Below are 25,626 nucleotides of genomic sequence, written 5' to 3'. Positions count from 1 at the left end.
GGACATGGCTCGAGGGGTAGAGGGGATGCAGGACAGGAGTAAGGGACTATCTTTGAACATTGCATAGCTCAATGAGGCCATGGTCCATGATGAAGTCTCCTAGACACTGCTATTATACAAATAATAAAATGTACAGTCTTATGTCAGGTTCTCTTCTAGAAGGTTTGCATTTTCAGAAAGAAAGAGGAGTGTTTTGGATGATGAGAAATAAGAGAAATCCATTTCCTAGTACACATTTTGTTTGTTTTGAAGATAAAACAAAAATGCAACTATACCAAAAATAGACACGTGAATAAATAAAACCCCAGAACAGTCCATGCAAACGAACATTCCAGGCCTTGGTCTAAAATCATAGAATGGGATCATACATAAAACCCTTTGAAAGCCCCAAACATGGCTTCTCCCCTCTCCCATTAATAGTTCAAAGTCAACTTACCTTCTTATTTACATATCCTGATCCTACAATTGAACCCAGCTGGGAAGAAGCCTGTGCCCATCTAGAACCCAAATAAAGTTGACAGGACTTCATCCATATGGACTTGACTGGAGGATCAGGCCCTAGTCTCTTATTGCACACACTGCCCCTCCTTCCACACACTGACTACATTCAGTTCCATCTATTTAGCTTATCCAAGAGAAGGTTAAGAGGCAACTTGATCAGTGCCTCTAAGTTCCTATGAGGGGTGAAGATTTCTGATCGTAGAAGACTCTTTACTAGTGGACAAAGTCATAAAATCTAATGCCTGGAAGCTGAAGTTAGACAAATTCTTACTGGAATTAAGGTGCCAATTTTTAAGTGAAAATAATTAGCCATTGGAACAATTTACCTGGGGATCTGGTAGATTCCCCTTCAAGATAAGAGGTCTTTCTAGAAGATATGCTCTAGCTCAACCAGATTTTATGGGCTGTACAGAGGAAATTCAGGGTGAAAAAAATCTATGGCGTGCATTATACAAGAAGGCAGATGAGATGATCATAAATTTGATTTCCTATCTAAGTCAGATGATCTGAGCCTCTGGTATCCCATTAATCAATTTCTCCCACAACTATTACTGTATAGTTTTTCATGCAAGTGAAACCAATATGTATATATATCTATCTTAAAAGCATTAATTGAACCATGCCTATACTAACAATCATCACATTGCAGTATCCCACATCTTTCCTAGCCCCACATGCTCTGTCATTTTTGTAACCCTCAGTCATTTTGTCACATCTAAAAGGTAGGCCCCAGTTATAGCAAATAGCTCTGGGCAGACAGGCTCCCATACCCACTTCAGTGAAGTTGCATATGGATGCAGAGATCTTGCCTACACACAGCTAATTGTAGGATTGGTGCCTAAGAAAAATGAAATCAATACGACACATACATGCTTAAAGTTAAGCATGTGCACAGATCTTTGCAGGAATGGTGCTTTTGTTTGGAACTGTAAAAAAGATCTTAAAAATAACAGATGAGAGCATATTAGTGAGTTTAATAATAATGATTTTCATTACGCTGGATGCTGTAGAAACACATAGTAAAAGACAGTCCTTATCCCGAAGAGTTTACAATCTTAGATGCTGAATCCTGCAAGCAGTTGTACATTGACAGATCCCTGTACCTGCACAGAACTCCACTGCCTTCAATGCGACTTCACACAGGTGTGGGGTTCTACCCACATGTAGCCTGTTGCATGATCAGGACCTTAATAGATATCTTGGCATCAGGGAAACTTACCACCTCCTACATGGGGCGCATCTTGTAACATCCTTATTGTACAACTTGAGGGAGCTTAGAATTTTGCAGGAAGTACTCAGCACCTAGTAAGACCCATTTTCTTTTTTTAGACATTCTTTCCGCCAGCAACCCATACAGACAATGGCAAGTACTTCCTACACTCACCTCAGGCTATTGTCTACATTCATAAGTAACAGGATGAAGACTATGATAGATGTTTATAAAATCTCTCTGCTTGAAATTTTAGGTGATGTACATAGCAAAATGTGAACTGGCATGTGTAAAAGGAAGAATAATAACTGAGCTGGTTCAGTGGCTGATATCATTGGGATGATTCCGTTTTTGGTACATAACTCAGCAGACCGCAAACAATGAAATCTGCCCTTTGTGTCATGCTAATAAAAAGGAGAGGTGATGGAGGAAAGAATAAACGGAACAGTTTTTCGTGACTGATAAAGGACGAAGTGAATGGCAACACTGGGGAAGCGTGCTTAGTTTGTAAAAACAGAAAGCCCATTCATATTACCGCTACTGATACAACCAGCTTGGAGCTGTCAGTGGTTTTAAGAAACAAAAGGAACGAAGAACATTTTCTGCTCCAGCTGGATAGAGAAGCTTCAGAAAAAGAGTGTCAATCACAGTTTCATGAGGAAAAGAGACAGAAGAACAGTATCATGAGGATCAGAAAAAGATCCAACAGATTTGGATGCCAGATTACAGTCACGTATGGGCAGTCCCTGCATCAATACAAGTGTATCTTATATTGTGGGGGTTGTTTTTCTCTTTAAATTTATAAGATTTTATTTAATTTTTAAATTAAACATTATTTGGATGCTATCAAGTTATTTGTTTTACTGAGACGCTATCAAGTTTTTAAAATGAATTTTTTCCCTCCTTTAGAAACACCATCTCATATTAAAGAATTTACTTTTCATTACTAATACTGTTTATGCTCTTTACATATAACTCAGCTGGGATAATAAAAGCAGACTGGTCAGTTTCACTTTGTCTTTCATGATGCAGTGGTTGGATTGTGAACACTACAGGCGTATGTCTGACCCAAACAAGCATTTTATTGGCTGTGAAAAAAAAAAATCACGAGACGCAAGGTGAGTGAGGTAATAGCTTTTATTGGACCAACTTCAGCTGGTGAGAGAGGCAAGCTTTCACGCATCTAAAATTGTTTAAGCTCAAAAGCTTCTCTCTCTCTCTCTCATCAACAGCAGTTGGTCCAATAAAAGCTATTACCTCACTCACCTTTCCTCTTCAATGCCCTGGAACCCACATAGCTACAACAGAACCGTATACAAAAACTCCTAAGGGCATTTATGTTGAATTCAGATATTGTAAAACTTTTAAAAAAATAAACGTGTATATTTTGAGGCAGAACTGACCCAGCAATGTCCCTTTAAGCAATTCTTCAAATAGACTCCATATGGAAATGTAACTGACTTTTTAAGAACTGGGATAAACAGAAGTGACTCCTATGGTCCAATTCTGGAAGCACTGACCACTGTGTGCAGCGTTTACCACCATGAGCAGTCCCATTGTCCTCAATGGAACTATACACTATGGTAAGTCTTATGGCTTGTTAGTAAGCATGTACAAGATCAGGCTCTTCGAGAGACTAGAAAAGTCAATCAGGGTTTCAAAATAAAGCATCAGTAGCACCGTGTACACTGGCGGGAATGCAAAGTTTAAAACAGAAGAATCCATTCTATAGCTGTTTAATTCAAGAGAAAGCTAAAGCCAATTTAGCATCTTTTGACTTGGCACAAGTTACTGCTGATGTAACTGGATATACTACTGAAGACAGGAAACTCAATATTTACTTTAAGCATACTGTAACTGTTTGACAAAAAATGTAATTATTTATATTATGTCACATTTGCAAATTAAAAATTATAGGAACTTTGATTTCAACAAACCATCTGCACATATTTTGAAAACATATTGTACTGGCCTTGGATAAGATTCAAATACCATCAAGCAATATAATGCTGCTGTGATGAATATATCTTAAATGAAGGCATGAGGATATACACAAGACAACAGTACAACCATTAGCTGTGCACTGCAGCGTACGTACACTGCATATCATGTACAGGCTCACAGACAAAATGAGCACTCAAATTACACTAAAAGGTGTTTTGCCATACAACAATAGTCTATAGTGGCTCAGTACAACGACCACTTTTCAAGAAATCCAACAGCAATGATTTTAGGATTATTTGGGTTTTTTATTGCTATTTCAATAAAATACAGAGATGTGACAGAGAAAAGAAATGAAGTTTGTGTGTTATCTATTTACACCTTTCTTCAGGGAGTAATGGACAGTCTCTTTCTTTCCCTGTAACCAGGCAACTGCCTCCCAAGCAGCCACTTGGACTGCCTCAGTTTCTCTTTCTCACAGAGCTCTTCAAAACCACCACCCAGTCCATCATTCTAAAGCCTCGTTCTCTCTCCTTCACTCAGGAGTCCCCAGCCCCCTAACCCAGCTCCAGGAAGGAATCCAAACAGACCCTTTATTCCCTGCAGGATCAGCACTTGTAGCTGCCGCTACTTCCCAAGCTTCTGTCTTGCATTGGCTTCTTAGGCTTACCTAATTGGTGTCACTAGCTCCTCACTCTCAGGACTCTTCTTTATACCTCTAGGCCTCGCCTAAGATAGTCACCTGACTTCAGTCATTACTACTCATTCTCCTCTCCTGGGGAGATGAGCTAAACTTGTTGCAGGTGGACCTCAGCCCATTTCCCCCTAAGGGGCCCAGCCACCTTGTGACATTCCCCTACAATAGGAAACTGCCCATGAACCAGAGGTGGTAACTAAGACTACAAAAATAAAATTAAAGCATAATGGGATGGAACTAGTGTGAAAGACGTAAAGCAAGAGAACAAGTAGTTATATTAAAATATAACTATACCTATAGTTATACATACATGCGCACGCGCGCACACACAGTCTGTAGGGAAGGGAAGGGAAGGTGGTGTTATATTTAAGATAAATTGCAAGAGCTAGAGCAAATAGCACCAGACCAGATATTAAAAAGGTGGGAAACTAACTGAACAGAACGATAAAACTGGCGGAGATGGAGGCCACATGACAGGTAGGAAGAAAGCTTGTTCCAGATGAAGGAAGCAATGTGAAAAAAGTAATAGAGTCACATGGGAGGAGATAAAAGGAACATTAATGGGAATGGGAAGAGCAGAGTACTTTATTACCTTACAATGTGGTGAAATTTGAGTGCTACCAGCTTGTTCTTTTTCGGGGGGTTATAATTGAGGTGAGAGACCCTTAACAACAGTGGTATTTCAACAAGACAGAGACAAAGATCTTGTGTAATATCAAAGCAATATTTTATAATAGATGACCTGGAGTCATGAATCAGACTATCAAGTCTTATGAGCCTTGCTTACCATCGCACATCCTCACTCATACTACAATAGTGTGTCTGTCAAAGGCATACAACATAGCCTGTAGAACATGGCCTGTATTTAGAAAGCCTTTTCAAATGACAAGTCAAAAGAGAGAAGATGAACAATGACTATATAACGTAATCTAAAATTACTGAATAAATTCTTTTGTTTGCATAGCCCACCTGCTCAGTCTTTCCAAAAACTGAAGTTAACATCTGTGATGTATCCATCATGTTAACAGACTCTTAATGAAGTCTTCAATGAGAAACAATAACAGTGAGCTACAGTTTTTCTGAACATTACCATATTTGTTCTTTTTCTACAGATAAGTACCACCTTCCAGACTCAAATGTTTGTGTTTTAAGGAGCCATTTTAGGGTAAAATTATAACCAGTGAACTGCCCATTTTCCCTTCATGGGTTTTTGAGTGTGGTGTTTTGTGTTTGGGGCTTTTTGTTTTGTTCTAGTGTTGCTGTTTTGGGTTTTTTTAATTAACACAAAATTGTTCAAACCCAGATAGATTTTGGCCACCCAGAAGGCCAGCAGCAGCTGAACCAGTGTAATTAAGAACATACTGCATGATATTCTTAATTAAACTGGCTCAGCTGTGTGCGTGTATGTGTCCAGAGTGTTCTTATATATATTATGCACACACACTGCTCAAGGACCAGAGACTAAAGTGATATATTTGATTAGATAATCCCCACTAAGTCTGCCACATGCTAACACATTACTCTCTCTCCCCACAGACACACAAGCTCCCAGTAAGTCATCCTCCTGTGTAAGCCCTCAAACCTACACCTTCTCTCCCACCCCAACCCCATGCATGGAAAGGAGACAAAGGGGAATTGCTTGACTGAGGAGTGGGGTACCATTCTCTCCTCACAGATTGCCACAACTCCCCCTTTCCCTGCTGCCACCAAAACAGTCCTCAGCACATCTCCTTCTCCTTGTGACAGGTGTCCTGGTAGGCCACTTTGAAGTTCTGGTCATCCAAGTTTGTATTTATGCAAATATTTCTAGTTTTCTTCCATGCCACAAGTAGAGGGAGTGGAGAATTATTATTGGTTATAGCAGCATCACTGGCAGTATCATCTGCAAGGAGAGACAAATCCCAAACTATGAGCCCCATAATTTTAAATGTAGGCAAACTTATGCAGACATAACTATTTTACTCTACTATGTATCATCTCTTGACCTCACCATCATTTCTTACAAATATCAACTGAATGTTAGGGCCTTTAATAAACGCTTTTGGTTTTCAACTGAAAGCTGCCATAACTGGAATACTGTCTATACTGAAAGCAAAATTCCAGCACTTTAACACCAAAATTAAGCCTTTAATTCCTCTATAACTGACTGACTAGACAAACATTTAGAAATAAGTCCGGGCAACATCTGACACTTTGGGCCAAATTTATCATGGGTGTAACCCCACTGGCTTCAGAGAAGTTACAACCAGGCAATCTGACAGCTTGTGATTTGCATACCATTTACTAACATCTGGCATGAGACAGCTACGTCACATTAAAACTAAGCTGAAAAGTTTTGCCCTAATTCTGATTTAGAAACATGTAGGCAGGTATACAATTCTGGATTCAGTATTCTCGCTGCCAACTATTACACACTACATAAAATCTCTACAGTAATGTTAGTAAATTTAGAACTGTGAAAGGAATTATAACAAAGGTAGAGAGTATTAAGACAAATTTAACAAAACACAAAAGAGTCCAAATTTCTACAAGAGGGAAACAAATTTATAGATTCATAGATTCATAGATTCTAGGACTGGAAGGGACCTCGAGAGGTCATCGAGTCCAGTCCCCTTTAATTTGCTGATGCTACTGCAAGACATTGTCCTCTAATGGATTGGCTGAATGTGGCATAAGAGTTTTTTCATATGAACTGCAAAACAGCATTAGTGGTGATGCTGGAACAATTTTTTATAGCGGAGATGCGGAAACCATGTATTTGGGTTTTTATTCGTACTTCAAGCCAGGGGGTGTGGTAGCACCCCAGCATCCCTAGATCCAGCACCTATGAGCATCAGCATAAAATACAACAGTGTTTTCCCACATCTTTACCAGAGAGGAAGGACGGTCATGTGACCTAATCAGTCACAGAATAGGGAGTGAGTAGGTCTGCCTTTAATTTCCAATTTGACCATGATCTTCTCATGTAGTCTCAAGCGAGTCTCTTACCTCTGAGGGGCTGTCTACACTGCAATTAGACACCCACAGCTGGCACATGACAGCTCACTCGGGCTGGTGGGGCTCAGGCTAAGGGACTGTTTGTTTAAATGTGGTGTAGACATTCAGGCTCGGGCTGCAGCCCGAGCTCTGGGACCCTTCGCCTTACAGGGTCCTAGAGCCTGGGCTGCAGCCCGAACCCAAACATCTGCACAGCAGTCAGTTTTAAATGCAAAACATTTTTTAATAAAAACTCTTTTTCCTTTTGTATCCAGCACTTTTAAGGTAGTTTTATTTAATAAAAAAATTAAATGCTGGTTTGGGGCATTTTTAATTCAGTTTGAATTTCCACCCAATAGAGCTTGACACAAAATAACTCCAACTAAAAAATAAATGCATCTTTCACCATTTTCTAACATAATAAAAATGTAAAAATTAAGCCATTATGTAACTTAAATAAATGTGTATAGATAGAGTATAATTTAAGAATCTGAATGTCAGCAAAAAGAAGCATCTAAATTTTGCGTAAAGGCTACATTTCGGTCAGGTCTACACTTAAAATTTAGGTCAACAGATACACACCTCTACCCCGATATAACGCTCTCCTCGGGAGCCAAAAAATCTTAACGCATTATATCCAACTTGCTTTGATCCGCCGGAGTGCGCAGCCCCGTCCCGCCCCCCCCCCCACCACCACCACCACCACCCGGGAGCACTGCTTTACTGCGTTATATCCAAATTCATGTTATATCGGGGCAGAGGTGTATAATGTTCAAGGGTGTGAAAATCCATACCCCTGAGCTCTGTAGCAATGCCAACCTAACCCCCAATATAAAAAGTATAGTTACTGTGACTCTGGGAAGTGGTATTCCTACAGCAACAGAAAAAATCCTTCCACTGCTATACTCTTGAGTTAAGCCAGCATAGCTGTGCTGCTGTAGTGCCCGTAGAGTAGACATGCCTTAGTTACAAATCAACATTTTAATAGTTGTCAACTAACGAGATTCAACCTCTCTTTTGGAAAATAACTAAAAAGTGCATATACAATAGATTACTGAAACATATTTAAATCAGCAAGCAGGAAACCTTGATTTAACTCTGACACCCACCCTCCATTCTCATCCATGATAGCAGTGTCATAAGGAAGAGGAAGAAAACTTGTTCATCTGAGTCTCTAAGCATAGAACAAGAAGCAATGGGTTTAAACTGCAGCAAGGGAGGTTTAGGTTGGACATTAGGAAGAAGTTCCTAACTGTCAGGGTGGTTAAACACTGGAATAAACTGCCTAGGAAGGTTGTGGAATCTCCATCTCTGGAAATATTTAAGAGTAGGTTAGATAAAGGTCTATCAGGGATGGTCTAGACAATATTTGGTCCTGCCATGAGGGCAGGGACTGGACTTGATGACCTCTCGAGGTCCCTTTCAGCTGTAGAATCTATGGGGGGGGGGGGAAACTTTTCTTACTACTTTCTACTTCTATTAGCACTTCCAAGCTAACAGTTATGGGGAAAGCCTCTACTGTTGCTGGCTCAACATATGTTGATGTTAACTAAACTCTTAATTACAGGGCTAAATTCTGCCCTCTGATAACTCTGCATGATTCCAGTGAAGACAGTCTGGCAATAAATATAATGAGGGAATAATTTGTTCTATAGAACCTTTATAATTTGTGATGATGCAAAGACAGAATCAACGTAGCTTGCCTTTCAGATCCCAGGTTGGGTTTGTAGTACTGGCTCTTAAGGGAATATATACACATACACACACTCCTGATGTCTTTTAAAGTCCCTGGGACTGAATTTCACCCTCCCCATATCTTTTAACCTGTACATTGTTTAAATATGGAAATAACTGACACAATAAATATGGATCTCCACAATGCCAGTTGACAGTCGTTTCAGAATATATTCACATTTTAAACTCAAACATTAAGGGAAAGAGACATTCACTTCAATCAGAAAACTCAGAAGCCAATTTGAGTGAATCTGAAATAGTTATTCGTCAATATGTCTTTTATACAGACTTTATTGGACCACCCACTTCAAGTTACCACAACCCTAAGAGCAAGAAGCTGAAAAGTATTGGATTATTTCTCTTTGCTGGAGAGGCTAGAAGCATCATTTGTGGTTACAAAGAATGGAGTCTCTTACTTACTGCATCAAGACCGTTACAATTGTGATGTGTGCCCTTTCAAACACTACCTTAAAGAGAACCTCCTGATCAATCACTCAGGTGATGGGTGGGCTAAAATAGGCTACTTACTGAAAGGCATGTGATTTGAAAGCTCTGCTGCAACTTTTATTCTTCATCTTAATTGCAGTATTAATTGCACAGATTAATTAAAAAGTGGCTTTCAATGAAATGAAATTAGGGGCTTGGGTTGATAAAGCAACAAAAAATCCAAGATAATATTAACTTTTTAGAAAGCAACTAGTGGAAAAATACTAAATAAAAAAACAATTATGCACAATATCTGCTATTTTCTCCAAATAAGATTTCCATCGGTTTTTATTGTTATTTTTAATAAAATGCAGCAACTATCATCACTATACAGTTGTAGGAGAGACTGGAGTGACAATTTTAATGTCTTTTGTAATTGCAATGGCAAGTGCCACAGCCTAAAAGTTTCAAAAGTGACTAGTAAGTTAGCCCATCTTGCAGCATCTATAAAAAGCATATTTCCACAATATCCTAAGCACCCACCTTCCTTCAAAGAAAAACAAAATCAATCTGCTTTAAGGTGACAAAAATTGGGGCACACAAAATCAGCAGTCACTTCTGAAAATTTAGGGCCATGCCTCTCTATACAGTTGTCTCTAAGGCTGAAACAGCTTCTTCATATGCTACTTCAACCTACTCTATCAGCTATACAATACATATTATACTCAATTTAAAACACCCAGAAAACAGGCTGTACATTTTACAAGATGGCCTCCAATTATTTGCAACCTCAGTAAATAAACTATTTTAATAAATTTTCATTAAACTACAAACTGAATAGTCCTTCCCATTTTATCTTGCCCCACTATATTCAAAACCATGCAGGCACAGAATTATTAAAGGGCAGTGAATTTAGAACAACCAACCAGAAAGACCACTTTCTGCAGCAAATTTTAGTCAAGTACAATAATTGGCTTCATAAATGTTTACAATATACTTGAGACAGAGGACTAGTGTCCATGCATGTCCAATTACTCATCCACCCTGAGGGAATTCTCATAGAGGGGGTTTCCACAGGATTCTATTACTTCACCCCTGCATGATACTCAGTAACAGGGCCGTCTCTGGCTTTTTTGCTGCCCTAGGCAAAAAAGCCACCCGCCGCCCCCAGCGCCGCTGGCCCGCAATCCCCGACCAGCCGGAGCGCCAGGGGGAGGGCGGATAGCCCCCGGTGGCCAGAGCGCCGGGGGGAGGGTGGAGAGCCCGGCCCAGGCTCTCCGTCTCCCCGGAGGCCAGCAGCCAGAGCGCCAGGGGGGGGAGGGCGGCAAGCCCGGCCGGGGCCCCGCCACGCCGCCCTCCTCCAAGCGCCGCCCCAAGCACATGCTTGGTGGGCTGGTGCCTGGAGCCAGCTCTGCTCAGTAAGTGATGCCCTAGGGGAGAAAGTAAATTCTCTGGGTTGTGGGGCCATCAATAACCTGATCCCACATAACTCTCATTTTTAATCAATCATGGACCACGAACAAAGTGCACTATAATAACTAAGATAACTGAATTTTGATATCAGGCTGAAATAGAGCGTGTTCAGAAAAATACTCATAAGTTCCCTCTATTTGTTTAGACTTCTCCAAATGTTCAAATAAATACAGCAGTAAATTCAAATTAATGAGTTCATTTTCAATAGTAAGCTTACAAGCAAAATTAATCTGTGGTCAATTTAATATCCTATTAAACTGTCCACAGATTAATTTTGCTTGTACGCTTACTTTCCATGTTTCAACTATTTCTCTTTCACTCAAAATAGGGGTCCATTCTGGCAAAGGGGACTGCCTCAACCACTCTTACTTCCACAGATGACAGGATCAGGTCCAAAAGCTTCAGTTGGTAAAGACGGTGTATGTACTTAACGAATGATACAATACAAAGTTTACCTATTTTGGCCTCGGTCTAAGGCAGGGTTGGTCAAACTTTTTGGCCCTCAGGCCACATCTGAGTATGGAAATTGTATGAAGGGCCATGAATGCTCACAAAATTGAGGGTTGGGGTGCGGGAGGGGGTGAGGGCTCCAGCTGGGGATGCAGACCCTGGGGTGGGGCTGAGGATGAGGGGTTGGGGGGTGCAGGAGGGTGCTCTGGGCTGGCACCGAAGGGTTCAAGGGCAGGAGGGATATCAAAGCTGGGGCAAGAGTTGGGGTGCAGGAGGGGGGCAGGGGTGCAGGCTCCGGGCAGCGCTTATCTCAAGCAGCTCCCAGAAGCAGCTGCATGTTCCCCATCCAGCTCCTACATGGAGGCGGGGCCTGGCAGTTCTGTGTGCTGCCCCATCCGCAGGCATCACCCCTGCAGCTCCCATTGGCTGCGGCTCCGGCCAATAGGAGCTGTGGGGGCAGTGCTTGGGGAAGGAGCAGCGTGCGGTGCCCCCTGGCTGCTCCTGCATATAGGAGCCGGAGGAGGGACATGCCGCTGCTTCCAGGAGCCGCGCAGAGCTGAGCAAGCTTCCAACCCCGCTTCCCAGCTGGAGGGCCAGAGCAGGGCAAGCCCCGGACCCCCCTCCCCAGAGGGAGCTTGAGGGTCAGATTAAAATGTCTGGAGGGCCGGATGCGGCCCCCAGGCTGTAGTTTGCCCACCCCTGGTCTAAGGGCTTAGTTTGTAGGGCTCCACCTGGCCATGACTGCTGTGTGATAACGCTCAACTATGAAAAGTTCATTAAGTATTTACTTCATAGAAACATCCCAATGGAGTAGGCGATGTTTTGTAAAACACTGAGCACAATTCCATTTTAAAAACATATTACTAGCTGGCTTTAGTTTAGCAAACCATTATGTTCTTAATGAACAGACTATTTCAATGCCAGAAACTTAAAACATACGATGGGTATCTCAACGAAATGCACGATTTTGCTTGTGCATGTGAGGTAGGAAATTTTGCAATGCAGATGCTGTCTAGATGACAAAAAAAGTACCTTTTTTCAATCCTGTTAGCTAATTCACTACACTATCTGTGGGCTTTTTTCATCTAGATGTTGAAAAAGATTCCTTTCCCCTCCAAAGTGTGTTAACATAGTTTGAAACACCCTTGAACAGCCTGTGTACACATGGCTTAACACCTTTAAAAATCACATTAGCTGGCTGTATGGTAACCTGAAGCCTAGGTTACATAGAGTAACACACAGCTGCAGAGTTAAGAGTAACATTGAGCCCTTTGTTTTTTCACTTGATATTTTACACATTTTTCCATCAGTTAATTTAAAATCAGACTTCAAACTACATTTCCTTGAGTGGTCAACCATTACAAAATTATAATAGACAATATCCATCAATTTGTGCTATAGAATGTGTTTTGTTTTAAAGTTAAACATGAAAAAACTATTCCTGTGAATTAATATATCTGTATCAAAGTGTGGTTATCAATCTGAAGAGAGGCTCTGAAAATGGCATTAAGTGAGGTTCAACATTTTCCCCTCTCTTGCTGACCTAACTTCTCAAATTTGTTCAGCTTGAAAAATCAAAGAAATTTTTCTAGCCTCTAGTGCTGAAATTTCAAATCCAAGGATGAGTTTAAGTGTTCTGTTCTCACATTATCATTAGTGGAAGAAATTCTGATGCTCATTTTAGCTAATAATTTTGTGATTATACACAAGGCAGAAAACATTTGAGCTCTTTTCTCCTCCACTGCATTGGCCCTCCAATGCCAACATGAGCAAAAACATCATTTTTATCAGAAAAGTAAATAATGTGATTCAGGGCAAACACAGGGCCAAATCTTTTACCCTCACACAGCTTAAGTGACAGTATATCCAAGTGATCCTTCCTGCACATGCCATGGAGAAGCAGTCTGGAGCAGGGATGGAACATGGACAGTGAACCCACTAGCCCCAGCAAAAGTTGCCTGTGCATCTTTGTGCTGAGGTATCTACAGAGTTGAGTTCTCTGGCTTGCAGGGGAAGGATTCTTTGCACAGACTCCTAAAAATCTTGCCTCCAACCTGAAGAATCACACCTGCTCCACCATGCCCGGGGCCTTCTAACAACCTAATGGAAAGTAGGGTTTTTCGCAGAGAGAACAAATAAGTTAACTAACAAGATGCCAATTTGCTGACCTTAACTGCACTTTACACTTCAATGGGCTTTTCTGTGATCAATTATGGATTGTAACTGCACAGTATTTTCATCTTTCAACATTAGCCTCATACTTTGAGCTGAACAATAGTTTTCTAGCACCTCTCTGCTGCCAACAGGGCGATCCAAATTCAAGAGCAGGGTAAAATTCTTATGCCTTTAGCCTGCAGAGACTGCATGCTTTACAGAGGTTAAATGCTCATTCACTAGGAAAGGCTGGGCCACCACCACTATGCTGTTGAAATTCCACCTCTGTCAGTATTTGGTAACTGGCTGCTTTCCCAATGCTTGCAGCTGCAGGCAAGCAGTCTTCACAGGGAGGCAACAGAGGAGAAACTGACAGCGCATGCACACACAAAACAGTAGATTTTAAAAATGCAAACACTGTTCAAAGCAACAGATTCTTGAATCCAAATGAGTTCAGAACTTGTTATTCCAGTTAGCTATTTAATTGATGAAGCTAAAACAGCTGGTACATCAAATTATTATGAAATAAAAAACTGATAGCCATCTATCCATAGCGTTAAAACCTTCAGATGGATTTTTTTTAACTTATTATCACTCAGGAAAAGTGCTCATTTTTTAAAGTATCATTTCATAATTAATTAAATCCTTGCCCCTCTCCATTCAGAATAAACTCTGGAGACTCGAAATAAGTTATTCCTCTATCTCACCTGTGTTACATGTACACACTGGTTTGTTACTGCAGATTTCTCCTAAGTAGGATATTGCCACTGACCTTTAATAAGAGAAGACGTAAGTTACTCGGTAGCTGTTTTGGGGGAAATGAAGTAATCATCAAGGGACTTCGTAGCAGATACAAAAAAGTGGGGTAAAGTGGAATAACTTTTTAGCTTAGCAACTCTGGCTAATTTTCTTCAAAAAAGTGAAATCCTGACAACTATGCTGGACATATTTCCATAGTTAGAGACGGAGAATCTTCTTTCTGATTTGATTAATCAGTAAGAAGAGGTCCAAAAATATTTTCGAATTACTGTTAGTTTCAATCTTTATAATCTTCTTCCTAATTAAAGATATTTATACCCAGAAAGAAGATTTCCCCCAAAAAAAACAAATCAAGAGGAAAGCATTAGCCTCCAACTCCCCATGTAATGGAACCTGAACCTCTCAGCATCATCAACAGGCTGTTTGAGGAAGCATGTGGAAAGTGTGTGCACATGTAATGTAGCGACTCATTTCTTTAGTAACATTTTACCCAAACCTCCCCTTGCCCCAATAATATTTTCTTTTTTTTTTAAATTGTTTTGCAATAAGTTTGTTCTGTTACTAATTCCAATCTTCTCATCACTGTTCTATGATGGATACCTCCCACCCCCATGTCTCTTAGTACTGAATTCTGGAGATTGCATTTCACACTCTCTCCCCTCCTTACCAGTTTTGTTCTTTCCTCCTTCAAGACTTAGACTGTAGCTCTTTCACTTTGTATGTTTGTATACTCATTTCATTCCTTTATCTTGTCTTGCTTCCATATAAACAACTTCTTTGCTTCCCTCCATCTGCCTTCTTTGAAAGGGAATACTCATTAGGGGGAGCCCTATTCATGTTCTCATTACCTCAGTCCCTTTCTTTTTGCCAGCCTCCAGGGATATCCCATTTGTTTTCTTCCTCTCTTGTAGAACCACATCTCTTCCTGAATGCATCCCTTTCTCCCAGTTTTCCTCTCCCTACTTCCCACAGTCATTCTCCTTCCAGTACTTCCCTCCCCCAGTAAGCATGGAAGTCCTGCAGAGCCAGAGAGACAATGAATTGATAGGCCAGACAAGTAAATTGCACCAGCACAAAGGAGCATACATGGGGGTATGGCTTTTCAGAAGATGGCCATAATAAAGCAACAACTACCCAGGCTCTAATCCTACAAGGTTCTGGGCACCTTCACCTCCCAGCAACATCTGAACTGGGCCCACAATCAACATACTACAGTTCTAAAACTGTATCGCTCTCAAGCTGAAATGAACTATCAGTACCTGCTTTCATTTGCATTTTAGGGCCCAGTTATGCAAGGTGCTGCAGGTCATTATTCCCATCAATGGGAGTGAATACCCCTTAGCACCGGGGATCAGGAGTTTTTGTATTGCTGATAGAAGGGCTCAGTAAAGTCCCTACGGACACAGGTCATGCTGTTAGTAACGTCAGAATACAATTTATATTTTCTGTACTGACATTCCCTAAACTAAAACTTCAAACACCACTCTCTTTCATTAGCCGTTATAGTACATGAACTGCAAAGGCCACACAGTCAACATTTTACAAGATATGTGGAGAAGGGACCAAATACTGTTCACTTTTTCAACAGGTCTACTCACATGAGAAAAGCTCATAAGTATTTAAAAGTCGACAGGTTCTAGGTGTTGGTTTTTCTTTTCTTTATGTGCTAAATGTTACCAACGTTAAAAAAAAATACAAAGAAGAAACTGAAGTGGAAAATAAATAACCTTTTATGTAACCAATGCCTGTTAACATACAGTATATAGTGCAACAAAGTGATTATACAAATCTTCTTTGATCTAGCAGTAACATCTGGAAACAATTTTAGAAAACAACTAGGGCTACAGTAGAAAAATCTGCAACTGCTAAAATATTTTGATCAGTGGAAGAAACTGGATGTTCCCTGTTAGTTTGAAATTTGTCCATTTCTGGATAGCTTTGGACTTTGACTCATTTCCCTTTTACTAGTTTGTTAATAACAAACATTACAAGGCTCAAGCACAGCACTGCTTCCAAGCCCTTTTAAGTTAAATGCCCCTTCTCAGAGATCTGCTGGATAATGTAATTCAGCACTGAGGCAGTTTAATTTTTTATTTGTCTTCCAGCACCAGACTTGCTGAGCCATTACAGTGACTCAACCAACATTTTCTTTGTTACAACTGGGATAGGTCATCAAAAAAAATAGAGCCGATGCCCCAAAATACCTTTCTGAACTTCCTTATACTACCTTTCCCCCACCCTTTTGATTTTGTTACTGCTTGCAAAATATTTCTGAACAAGAACAGCTATGCAATGCTCTAAATTTATATTAAGAAAAATCCATTTTATTTTCAGTGTATTAGGTCAGTACTGTTGTACATTTTATTCAATTAATATTTACATGAAAAAAGTTGTTTTTGAGGGAAAAAAATGTTTTCTTTTGAAGCAGCTGCTCATTGGCCTAAACAAAAAGAAATGTTAAGGCAACATGAACCATATTGTGTACATCATCTTCATCTTTTCTTTTCCCTTTTAATCCAGCTTGTTTTGCCTAAAGTCAGTTTAAGTGTACTAACATGCAAAGAGATGTCATAGTCTACAGCAGAAATAAGAACGTTACCTCCAATGGCATTTTTTTAAAAACAGCATAAACATCTGCACCCATTATTAGTCCTATACACTTTAACCTTTCTATGAGATTCAAATGGTTTCCCACTGGTTTAAGTCTATCACCTAGAACAGTGTTTCACAACCTGGGGGTCCTGAGACAAGCTTGGATGGGGGAGGGGGTCACAAACAAGGCCGGCATTAGAGGGTAGGAAGCAGGGCAATTGCCTGGGGCCCCACAGCACAGAGCCCCTTGTGAAGCTAATTTACATGTTTCATACCAAAGCCACAAGCTGGGGGAGGGGGAGAGGGCCATTTTTCCTAGCGCTCACAATGTTTCTGAAGTCCAAAGGGGGTCACCAGCACAAAAAGGGTGAGAAACACTAGCCTAGAACAAGGAAGCCTGGCAACTCCCTACAACCCAAGTACTATCTTTAAAATGATCCTCCAAAGTAGATACAATGACTGTTCCCCTTAACATGCCAAGCTCTTTCACAGCCCCCACCTCCCCAGCACTATGAAATACTGTTAATAGATTCTGAATAGAATTTATATATTACACATTGGTGTAACTCTCAAACCATTTTCCCCACGCACTCCAATATATCATTTCCAATATAAAAGAAGATTTATATATTAAGAAGCTCCATAATATTAAGTTAAATAAAAACTACACACATACCACATACATTATACTGTCCAGCTTAAGGAATATATTTATCAGATTGATAAAAAGATGGGTAGGTACCATACGTTAGAGAAACATCCTAATTTTCATGGATTTATTCTTACTAATAATAGTCGATCAGCTATATTCGTTATGAAAAGGACAGTCAATGGTCCATCTATATCTGCAAACTGTACGCTTATACTACTATTTTCCTAGTCTTTATGGTGATGAACTTCCAAACATTAACTTAATATGAACCAACACAGTGTTTCCTTCCTGAGACTGCAGAAAACTCCAACCCCATTGCTGCTGTTTACAGCTTTTGCCAAGCAATAGAGCAAAATTAACAGTCAGTTCAGTTTCATTGCTTCTATTCAGAACCCAACATCAGTAAAGTGGTCAAGAATCATTCTCAGACAACTATGAGCAGCAATGGAGATACCCAGTCATTCAAATCAATCTTTGGCTGGGTGACGTGGCAAATTTTTCAAGCACTGCACATCAAAAGTCAAATACTGGACAGAGAAATTTCAGTCTCAGGTTATCAACTGAAATGAGCAGTGGGTTCTTTTCCTATTCTGAGGCTAGTTTAGGGTAGATTTATTTAGCTTTAAAGGATGCTCAAGATTTGTGCAAACATTGAATTAAATGATGCCTAATAAAATCAGATTTTTCACTGAAGCAACTGAGCATTTGTCATGTCACTTTTGCTCCTGTGTGCTCTGTCCGAGACACCGTAGAATACTACAGGGTAAGAAGTGACTGTAGTGTCCCAGCTAATCTGGCCCTTATAAACCTAAAACCCAATTATGCAAAGTGTAGCAGCATACAGTTCTTGAGTGAAGCCCCACTCAAGTCAGTAGAGTTCCATGCTGACACAGCAGTCCATCCATTCACAATGAAGCAGCAGGACCCTAGAAACCACAGGCTGGTTTATATCATCACTTGGACTGAGTTTTTCAGTAATTATTTTGGGGGTAGAGGTGGGCAGGTGAGAAACTGTTTGTTGCAAGTATCAAAAAAGTGATGGAAATCAGGTGTTTTTTTAAAGTCAGTATCACTGTATCATAACAGACTATCTTTGAAGGATCAGCTTTTAAACCAACTTATTTTGAAGTGAATACATGGTTTCTGGTACTTTGTTTTATATGTGCAACGTTGCGAGCACACAACAGAAAAAAGTGCAGCACATTCACTAGGAGTACAAACTTTCTCACACTTCCTGCCAATGCACTTTAGTCCTAGGCACAAAGTTGAAAGTTTCAACTTTGTGTGGCCCAGCTCTCAAGTAGCTGAGACCCCAGACCCATTTGATGCTTGACCTTTTTGCTTAGACAACCAACAATAATGCCAGTTGTGGTGTGTACTCCAATATCCATTAGCATTTAAGATGCAAGATGACCAATGCACCTTACACAGGTGATCAAATAACTGTCAGATAGAAGCTACTTTCTGCCACTACTGTCCTAGTGTGAATTTAAAACTGACAACTAAGCTTTGTTCCAGACGTTCTATATTACATCACTAACTCTCTCAGACATCTAATCTCCCTCCCCCCCCCATTTTTTTTTTATTTTCTGGGGGAACAAGGAGGGAAATACATCTAAGGAACCATTGGAAGCATGTCTGCTGCCTCATTTTCACTCACAGACTCAAGCCACAATCTCTGAAAGTTACTCTTAAAATCTTTAGGGTACCAATAGGGGGATTGGAGGTCTTCTTGCTACTATCTCAAACAGAAGATTAGTAGGTGAGATTCTTTGGCCTGTTTTCAGCAGGAGCTCAAATTACATGCTCAAAATGGCCTCTTTGACCTTAATCTACCTATGAATCACTTTTCCTACCTGGGAGTTTTCTGTACTTTTGGTGGATAATTGCACTTTCATTGGAGGGTACAATTCACCCATTTGATTCTCTCTCTCTTTGAAGCATGCCATCAACCTCTGACATGGCTTTGTGTCTATCAAGACTCTCAAACATATTCAACTTCATTTACTCTGCATATTTACATGTCCAGTCACACACACATCAAACGTTAAGAAAATAATCAACACATACAATTGCTTCCATCATTTTCACCGCCAGAGTAACTGCATTATCTCCTTTTTATTGTAAACTTTACATTCTTTATATTTTCCAGACACTTACAGCAACAAAAATCAAAGACCAGGCTGGTAAAAATTTAAAAATGAGAACCAAAAAGGGACCTCATATCAAAGCCACTGTAGACTAAAGATACCAGACAGATAATTGGCTCCTTTTTAGAATATATGTTCCAGTTCTTACAAACATATAACTAACTTCTCTGACAAATTTCAGAATCTTGGGTATTAAAGTCAATCTTTTGGTGAAGTTATTCAATTTGAATTGTTCAGTTGCTTGTGCCCTTAACAGTAGCAGTCCGTATTATATATTTTAATCTAGTTGCTATGCCAAATAGTTTATTGGCATCAATCCAAGCATTTCCTTTGAAAACCACCCCCCCCCCCAAGATACTCGAGCTCTCACCTGCTTATTATTCAGTTATATAGGCCAAGTCTTCTTGTTCTTTTTTCATAATTCATACCCTCAAAGTCCCCATACAACATTCTGATTGCCACCCTCTGTAACTTTTCAATCTCTAAGTCATTCATATAATATTGTGAGCAGAACTACACAAAAACTTCTGCTCTCCCCATAAGTAGGTTTAGGAAAATTTACCCATTGCCTACTAGCCAGGGTAAATTGCATTGGTGCAAGTCATAGTGGTTTATACCAGTGAGTGTTTCTTCATTAGGGGTCTACATCAGTCAGATTACACTGATGTTGCAATACCAGTAGCTAAAATCCCAATGGAGACCTGGCCTTAGATTCTGAAAAACTTAATTGCATTCTCCAAAGAAAGATTTCTTCTTATCCTGGGCAAAAGGATTGCAAGCCCTGCTTACAATTCAAGAATGCATCATATTGAGAGCTGAGTTTGTTGGGTGGGTTTTTTTGTTTTTGTTTGTTCTGCTTGGTTGTTTTAAAGTTGTTGAGAAAAAGCACAATATTCATATTTCAACTACACAGCCTTTATTGGAATGTTTAAAAAGAAAGAGTACTTCTAATAAAGTTTTCAAGAAAATGTTTAGACTTTCTGTCACGTTGGCATGGGGATGCAGTCCATCATACTAACAAGTTAACCCATATTTTAATAAAGAGATTTTGCATCTATAATGGGAAATATTCACAATTAAAATGTAAAGGGGACTGAATTACTCATTCTTAATTAGCAAATACAACTACAGAATGCTAAAAGGCAATAACCAAAGAAATTGAAATATGTTATTCATATGCTATTTAATTTTTTAAAAATAGTAAGGGTTTCTTTTCTGACTCTAATTTATTTCCTGTTTTTAAACAGGTGTTGTTTCCACTCCCGCCACCTCAATTCAATTCAAATAATTCCAAGTGAGAAAAAATAAATTAAAATAAAAAGGTCAAAGATTAAGTTACACACTCAATATTTTAACAACACATTTACACGCACAATTCCAAATAGGGTCTTTAGTGCCAGAATAACTCCATTGGCATTTCCTGATTTGTACAGTATGCATGTAGACGGCTAGTGTTGTGTAGGGATATCAAAACCACTCTTAGTTTAGATCCTTTACTGCTAGTCACAAACTGAAAACTTGTGGCACCTTAGAGACTAACAAATTTATTAGAGCATAAGCTTTCGTGGACTACAGCCCACTTCTTCGGATGCATTTGGTAAAATCTATCTATATTTATTTACAGAGGTACTCATGGACTCATCACTATATTATCCAAGTGTCTCAATGGAAGATGTGCAATGCATACAATGTCAAACTTCACTTTCAAATTAACAGTAGAAAACCCTAAAAGAAAGGCCTGTGGTCTCAGTTGGGGTAGATTAGTGTTTTCACAACAGAATTTCCACATAATAGAAGCCTTCTCTTCGTAATTAACACCATTCCAACCCCACACAACTGCAACAAAGCTTACCCCATGCAAAATACACAAAATAAAATAAAAAGCCAACAAGTCCTTTCTAAAACCCAAGATCAAGAGCTCTGAAGGCTAGGAGTGAGCCAAGTTGTAACCTTGAAAATTATCTTTAAATAGCTGATCTGTCAATATATCACATTTCAGAGGTTCTTAATTTTTTTTCATAATGTGGCCACATAACACAGAGCTTTTGTCATTGGCCCCTCCTCTCTATTTGCAAACATACAAGCAACCATCCTTCCCACTCACTCTCACATAACTTCCCCGTGTTACATACTGCAATTTGCTCACATAGAAATATAATATTAGGAATGTATTTGTAGCTGTCTTTAATGCAATTTAACAGCTGGAAACAAGACTAGCCAGATATTCATTCACAGACCACAGTTTGGAAACCATAGATTTAATATAACGGTATTAACGTAACATTAATATTGTAAAAATTAGGGACCAATCCTGCAAATATTTACTGCCATAGTCCCATTTAAGTAAGTAGCATTACGTTCATGAGCCAGGGTTTACAGGGTTGTGTCTTAACTTTAAGAGTGCTTTGGGACATTGTCTTCTATTTGCATATGAAATGCCATGCCAATTAATAAAGCTGTATAAATAACTACAGTTGGTATATAGTATCTTAACATCTTTCAGTGAAACTTTTTACTACACCTCTACCCAGATATAACGCTGTCCTCGGGAGCCAAAAAATCTTATCACGTTATAGGTGAAGCCATGTTATATCGAACTTGCTTTGATCCAACGGAGTGCGCAGCCCCGCCCCCATGGAGCGCTGCTTTACTGCATTATCTCCAAATTCGTGTTATATTGGGTCACGTTATATCGGAGTAGAGGTGTATTTCACTAGTCAATGTTGTATAACATTACACTTAAGAGGCATATTAAAAATACACTCAGTAGTGATTGTCCCCCCAAAAAAAATCTTCAGGAAAAAGGAAACAAAAAATGGAAACTTTGGTTGCCCCTTTCCCTATACTAGCCCAGCGGTCTCTTTGGGGAAAAACCCATGCACATCATTTCCAACCCACCAACGCTAATGCCAACAGACTTTAAACTACAGCTTAGTGCAATTTCAGGAAATCTTGAAGTAAAAATTTCTAAACTGAAACTCTGCAATCAAGTCCTGCACAGAAAAAATTTCAGAAAGGTAACAAATAATTCAACTACTTGAGCAAAGTTGGGGGGGGAGGGGGAGAGAAGACGCACCAGCCAAAATGTCATTAAACAACTGGTCTTTATCAGATTGGTCTGGAAATTAAGTCGATCAGAAATGAAAACTGTTTTGCAGCAAAAAAGTAAAATATTCTAAGTGTATACAGAAGGGCAGATACAATTGTTTGTAAATGACTGTACATTTAATGATACACCCAACTCCATATGGAAACTGTTCTAGACAAGTTGTAATTATTATTAACATCACCAAAAAGCAAGTAAGAAGTCAATTACATTTCCAAACATAAAGGAAATGGATATATTTCCAGCACAGAAGCTCCCTACACTGTCAATTTTTTTCGCAATAACTGGAAAAGTAAACGATTCTCTGTGTTGACATGAGCATTTCTGACACAGACAAGAGGGATCGACTTGCCGTGAAGAATGTACTGCTTCACATTAGCGATCATCCTAGCAAATAATCCAACAAAACACTCTTTAACCCATCCCTAACTTTTTTATTCTGCAGCCGATCCTCTTTCCAGCACCTTTCCATTCTCTGGTAGCTCAAGGGACATATTACTTTTTCAGATATAAACATTAGATGCCTGTTGTTTTGTGAACTCCGCACATTTCACTGCTCTTTCCCTCCTGGGCCTGGAGCATCTGGGAAGCCTGGGGCTGGATTTGAACTCTTTGCAGTAACTACTGCTCAGGAAAGAGAAATCATTTTAAAGGAGGCTTGCTTTGAGGATTTTAATTTTGTTCTGTTTCAAACACCAGGCTTTGAACAAATGTAACAAAACCTAAAGCATGCGGTTACACAGCCTTCTCCAGGACAATTAAACTAACAAGATGTGACCCTCGATGTGACAGCCAATATCCCAGTTTGTATGGACCCTGTGCACTTAGGGTGTATGCAACCAACAAGAAGAAAAACACAGAGAAAGACAGAGCGAAAGGGGCCCCCTCCTCCCCTTTTCAAAAACACACCTACAAGAGACTCACTTGCTCGTTACAAAATAGTAACAAACAAAGAGTTCAGGCCCCAAAACACACAAGTCTTTGCGACTGTATCTCGCTACCGGATAAATCTCAGCTCCCACAGATGGGTACAAAGAAGCCATGTTCAATTAGCAGCTCCTTTCACACAGACACACGCTCCCTGCCCCCAGGGCCGGGCCAGGCAGCCCAGCAGCGTTTTAAACTTTACTGTCAAGAAAACTAGACCGCTGCACGCAGGAGCAGCAGCTCTTCTGGCCCAAACTCCCCGCGCTTCTTCCGTCCCTTGAGCTCTCAGCCAGGTGGGACAGACACAAACTCCACTCCCCTCTCCGCTCTGGGTATGGGGGCTGCGGAGGCCAGGCCCCTCCGGCCCCATGCCCACGTCTCTCCCCAGCCGAGCAGCTGCACTTTCCCCCCTTTATCCCCTCCTTTCCAGGAAGCGCCATATTGATCCCAGGCGCCCTCTCCCTGCTCCAGCTGCTCCTTCCCCCGCTCGCTGCCCCGGGCGCGCACCCTCACCTTGGCGATCGCCTTCTTGTACCTGGTCACCGCTTGCTGGATGAGGCTGAAAACTTTCATGTTGCCGTCCCCGCAGGGCACGACCACCCGGGTCCGCCCGAAGCACACCGTGACTTTCATCCTGCCCCGGCCGGCTGCGGCCCCGCACACGCTGCCCGCCCGCCCGCGCTCGGCCCCCAGCTCCGGGCGCGCCTGGCTCTGCACCCCCCGGCCAGCCGCCAGCCCCGGGCAGGAGCCCGGCCCCAGGGAGGCGACAGCGGCTGCTGCTGCGGACCGGCCGAGTCCCGGGCCGGCGCTGCGGAGGCCCCGCTCACATGCTCGGCCGCCGCCGGGGCGGTGCCAGCGCTCGCTGCTGCCTCTGGCCACCTGTTCCGCGTCTCCTCCTGCGCGCAGCGAGGCGGCGGCGGTGCTTCACTCACATGCGGCGGGGGAAGGGCCGCGCTGTCTCCCCGCTATGGCCGCGCAGGGCATTGCCGCTCGCTCGGCCTCTGGGCCCGGCCCTCCCCCACTCACCGGCGGCAGAAGGGGGGAAGGGTGTGGGGCTGCGCCTCCTGACACATGCCCGGGGGAAGGGGGAGGGTCACGGGGCCGAGCCCAGGACAGGGAAGGGGCCCATGGGGCGCTGTTTACGCGGGGCTCTCCTAAGGGCTCTAAAGGAAGGAGATGACCCCACAGCCGTCTCCTTGCGGCAGTGGGAAGCCCCGCTCAGCCCCAGCGCTGGTGATTCGTGCCTAGCCCGCCCTACAGCGCTTTTCAGCCCCAGACCTCCCTGCCTCCCGCGGGAAGGGGAGTGTTGTATCCCTGCCAAGTCAAGGTGCAAGCAGCCATAGGGGAGAGGAGGAGAGAGGGAGCCCAGCCTAGCTGTATGGGGGCTCACTTTGACATCCCCCACCACTCCACTTGGCGGGGGGCAGGTTTTAAACCTCCCCACCCCCTCCAGTTGCCTCTCTTCACACGCTGGCTTCTGCTGCTTTTAGCATCTTGAAATAGGTGCTTTTCCCAAAATGTCAAGGGCCTGTTTTGTCCAAGTAGGTGCGAGCTGCACCACACTCACCTCTGCCCAGGGCCCTGGCAGCACCTGAGTGTAGCAGAATCCCAGCTTTCATTCTAAACAAGCTCCCAGCCCTGGTCCTTGCAAAGAAAAGCTTGGAACACATGAAAAAGAGTGTAACCGACTACCCCATGCATCGCTATGGGTGTTAACTGCTCCCTGGGGCTAACAACTCCCATCAGAGGACTCCAGGTATAGCAGGGGGAGACAACTGCAATAGGCCACTAAACAGATGCACTCTGGTCCTTCTGAGGGAAGGGGCCTATGCTGCTGTTCCTGAGTGACCCTGCCTCTTGGAAAGGGGGGGGAGAGAT

General features: G+C 41.5%; 1 protein-coding gene across 32 annotated transcripts in view; it reads right to left on the bottom strand.

The window, feature by feature from the left end:
• PARD3 (par-3 family cell polarity regulator) overlaps positions 1-24,530 on the bottom strand; it is a 664,552-nt gene extending 640,022 nt beyond the window's left edge. For all 32 annotated transcript variants that reach the window (XM_065586777.1, XM_065586791.1, XM_065586785.1 and 29 more), the window contains exon 1: positions 24,262-24,530. In XM_065586777.1, the coding sequence (XP_065442849.1) occupies positions 24,262-24,381 (120 nt within the window). In that variant the 5' untranslated portion in view covers positions 24,382-24,530. The remainder of the gene's footprint in view (positions 1-24,261) is intronic.
• Between the last annotated feature and the right edge of the window lie 1,096 nt (positions 24,531-25,626).

The sequence above is a fragment of the Chrysemys picta genome, chromosome 2 (genome assembly GCF_011386835.1).
Source record: "Chrysemys picta bellii isolate R12L10 chromosome 2, ASM1138683v2, whole genome shotgun sequence".
NCBI classification, from domain to species: domain Eukaryota; kingdom Metazoa; phylum Chordata; order Testudines; family Emydidae; genus Chrysemys; species Chrysemys picta.
This window is presented reverse-complemented; position numbering and strand designations above follow the sequence as displayed.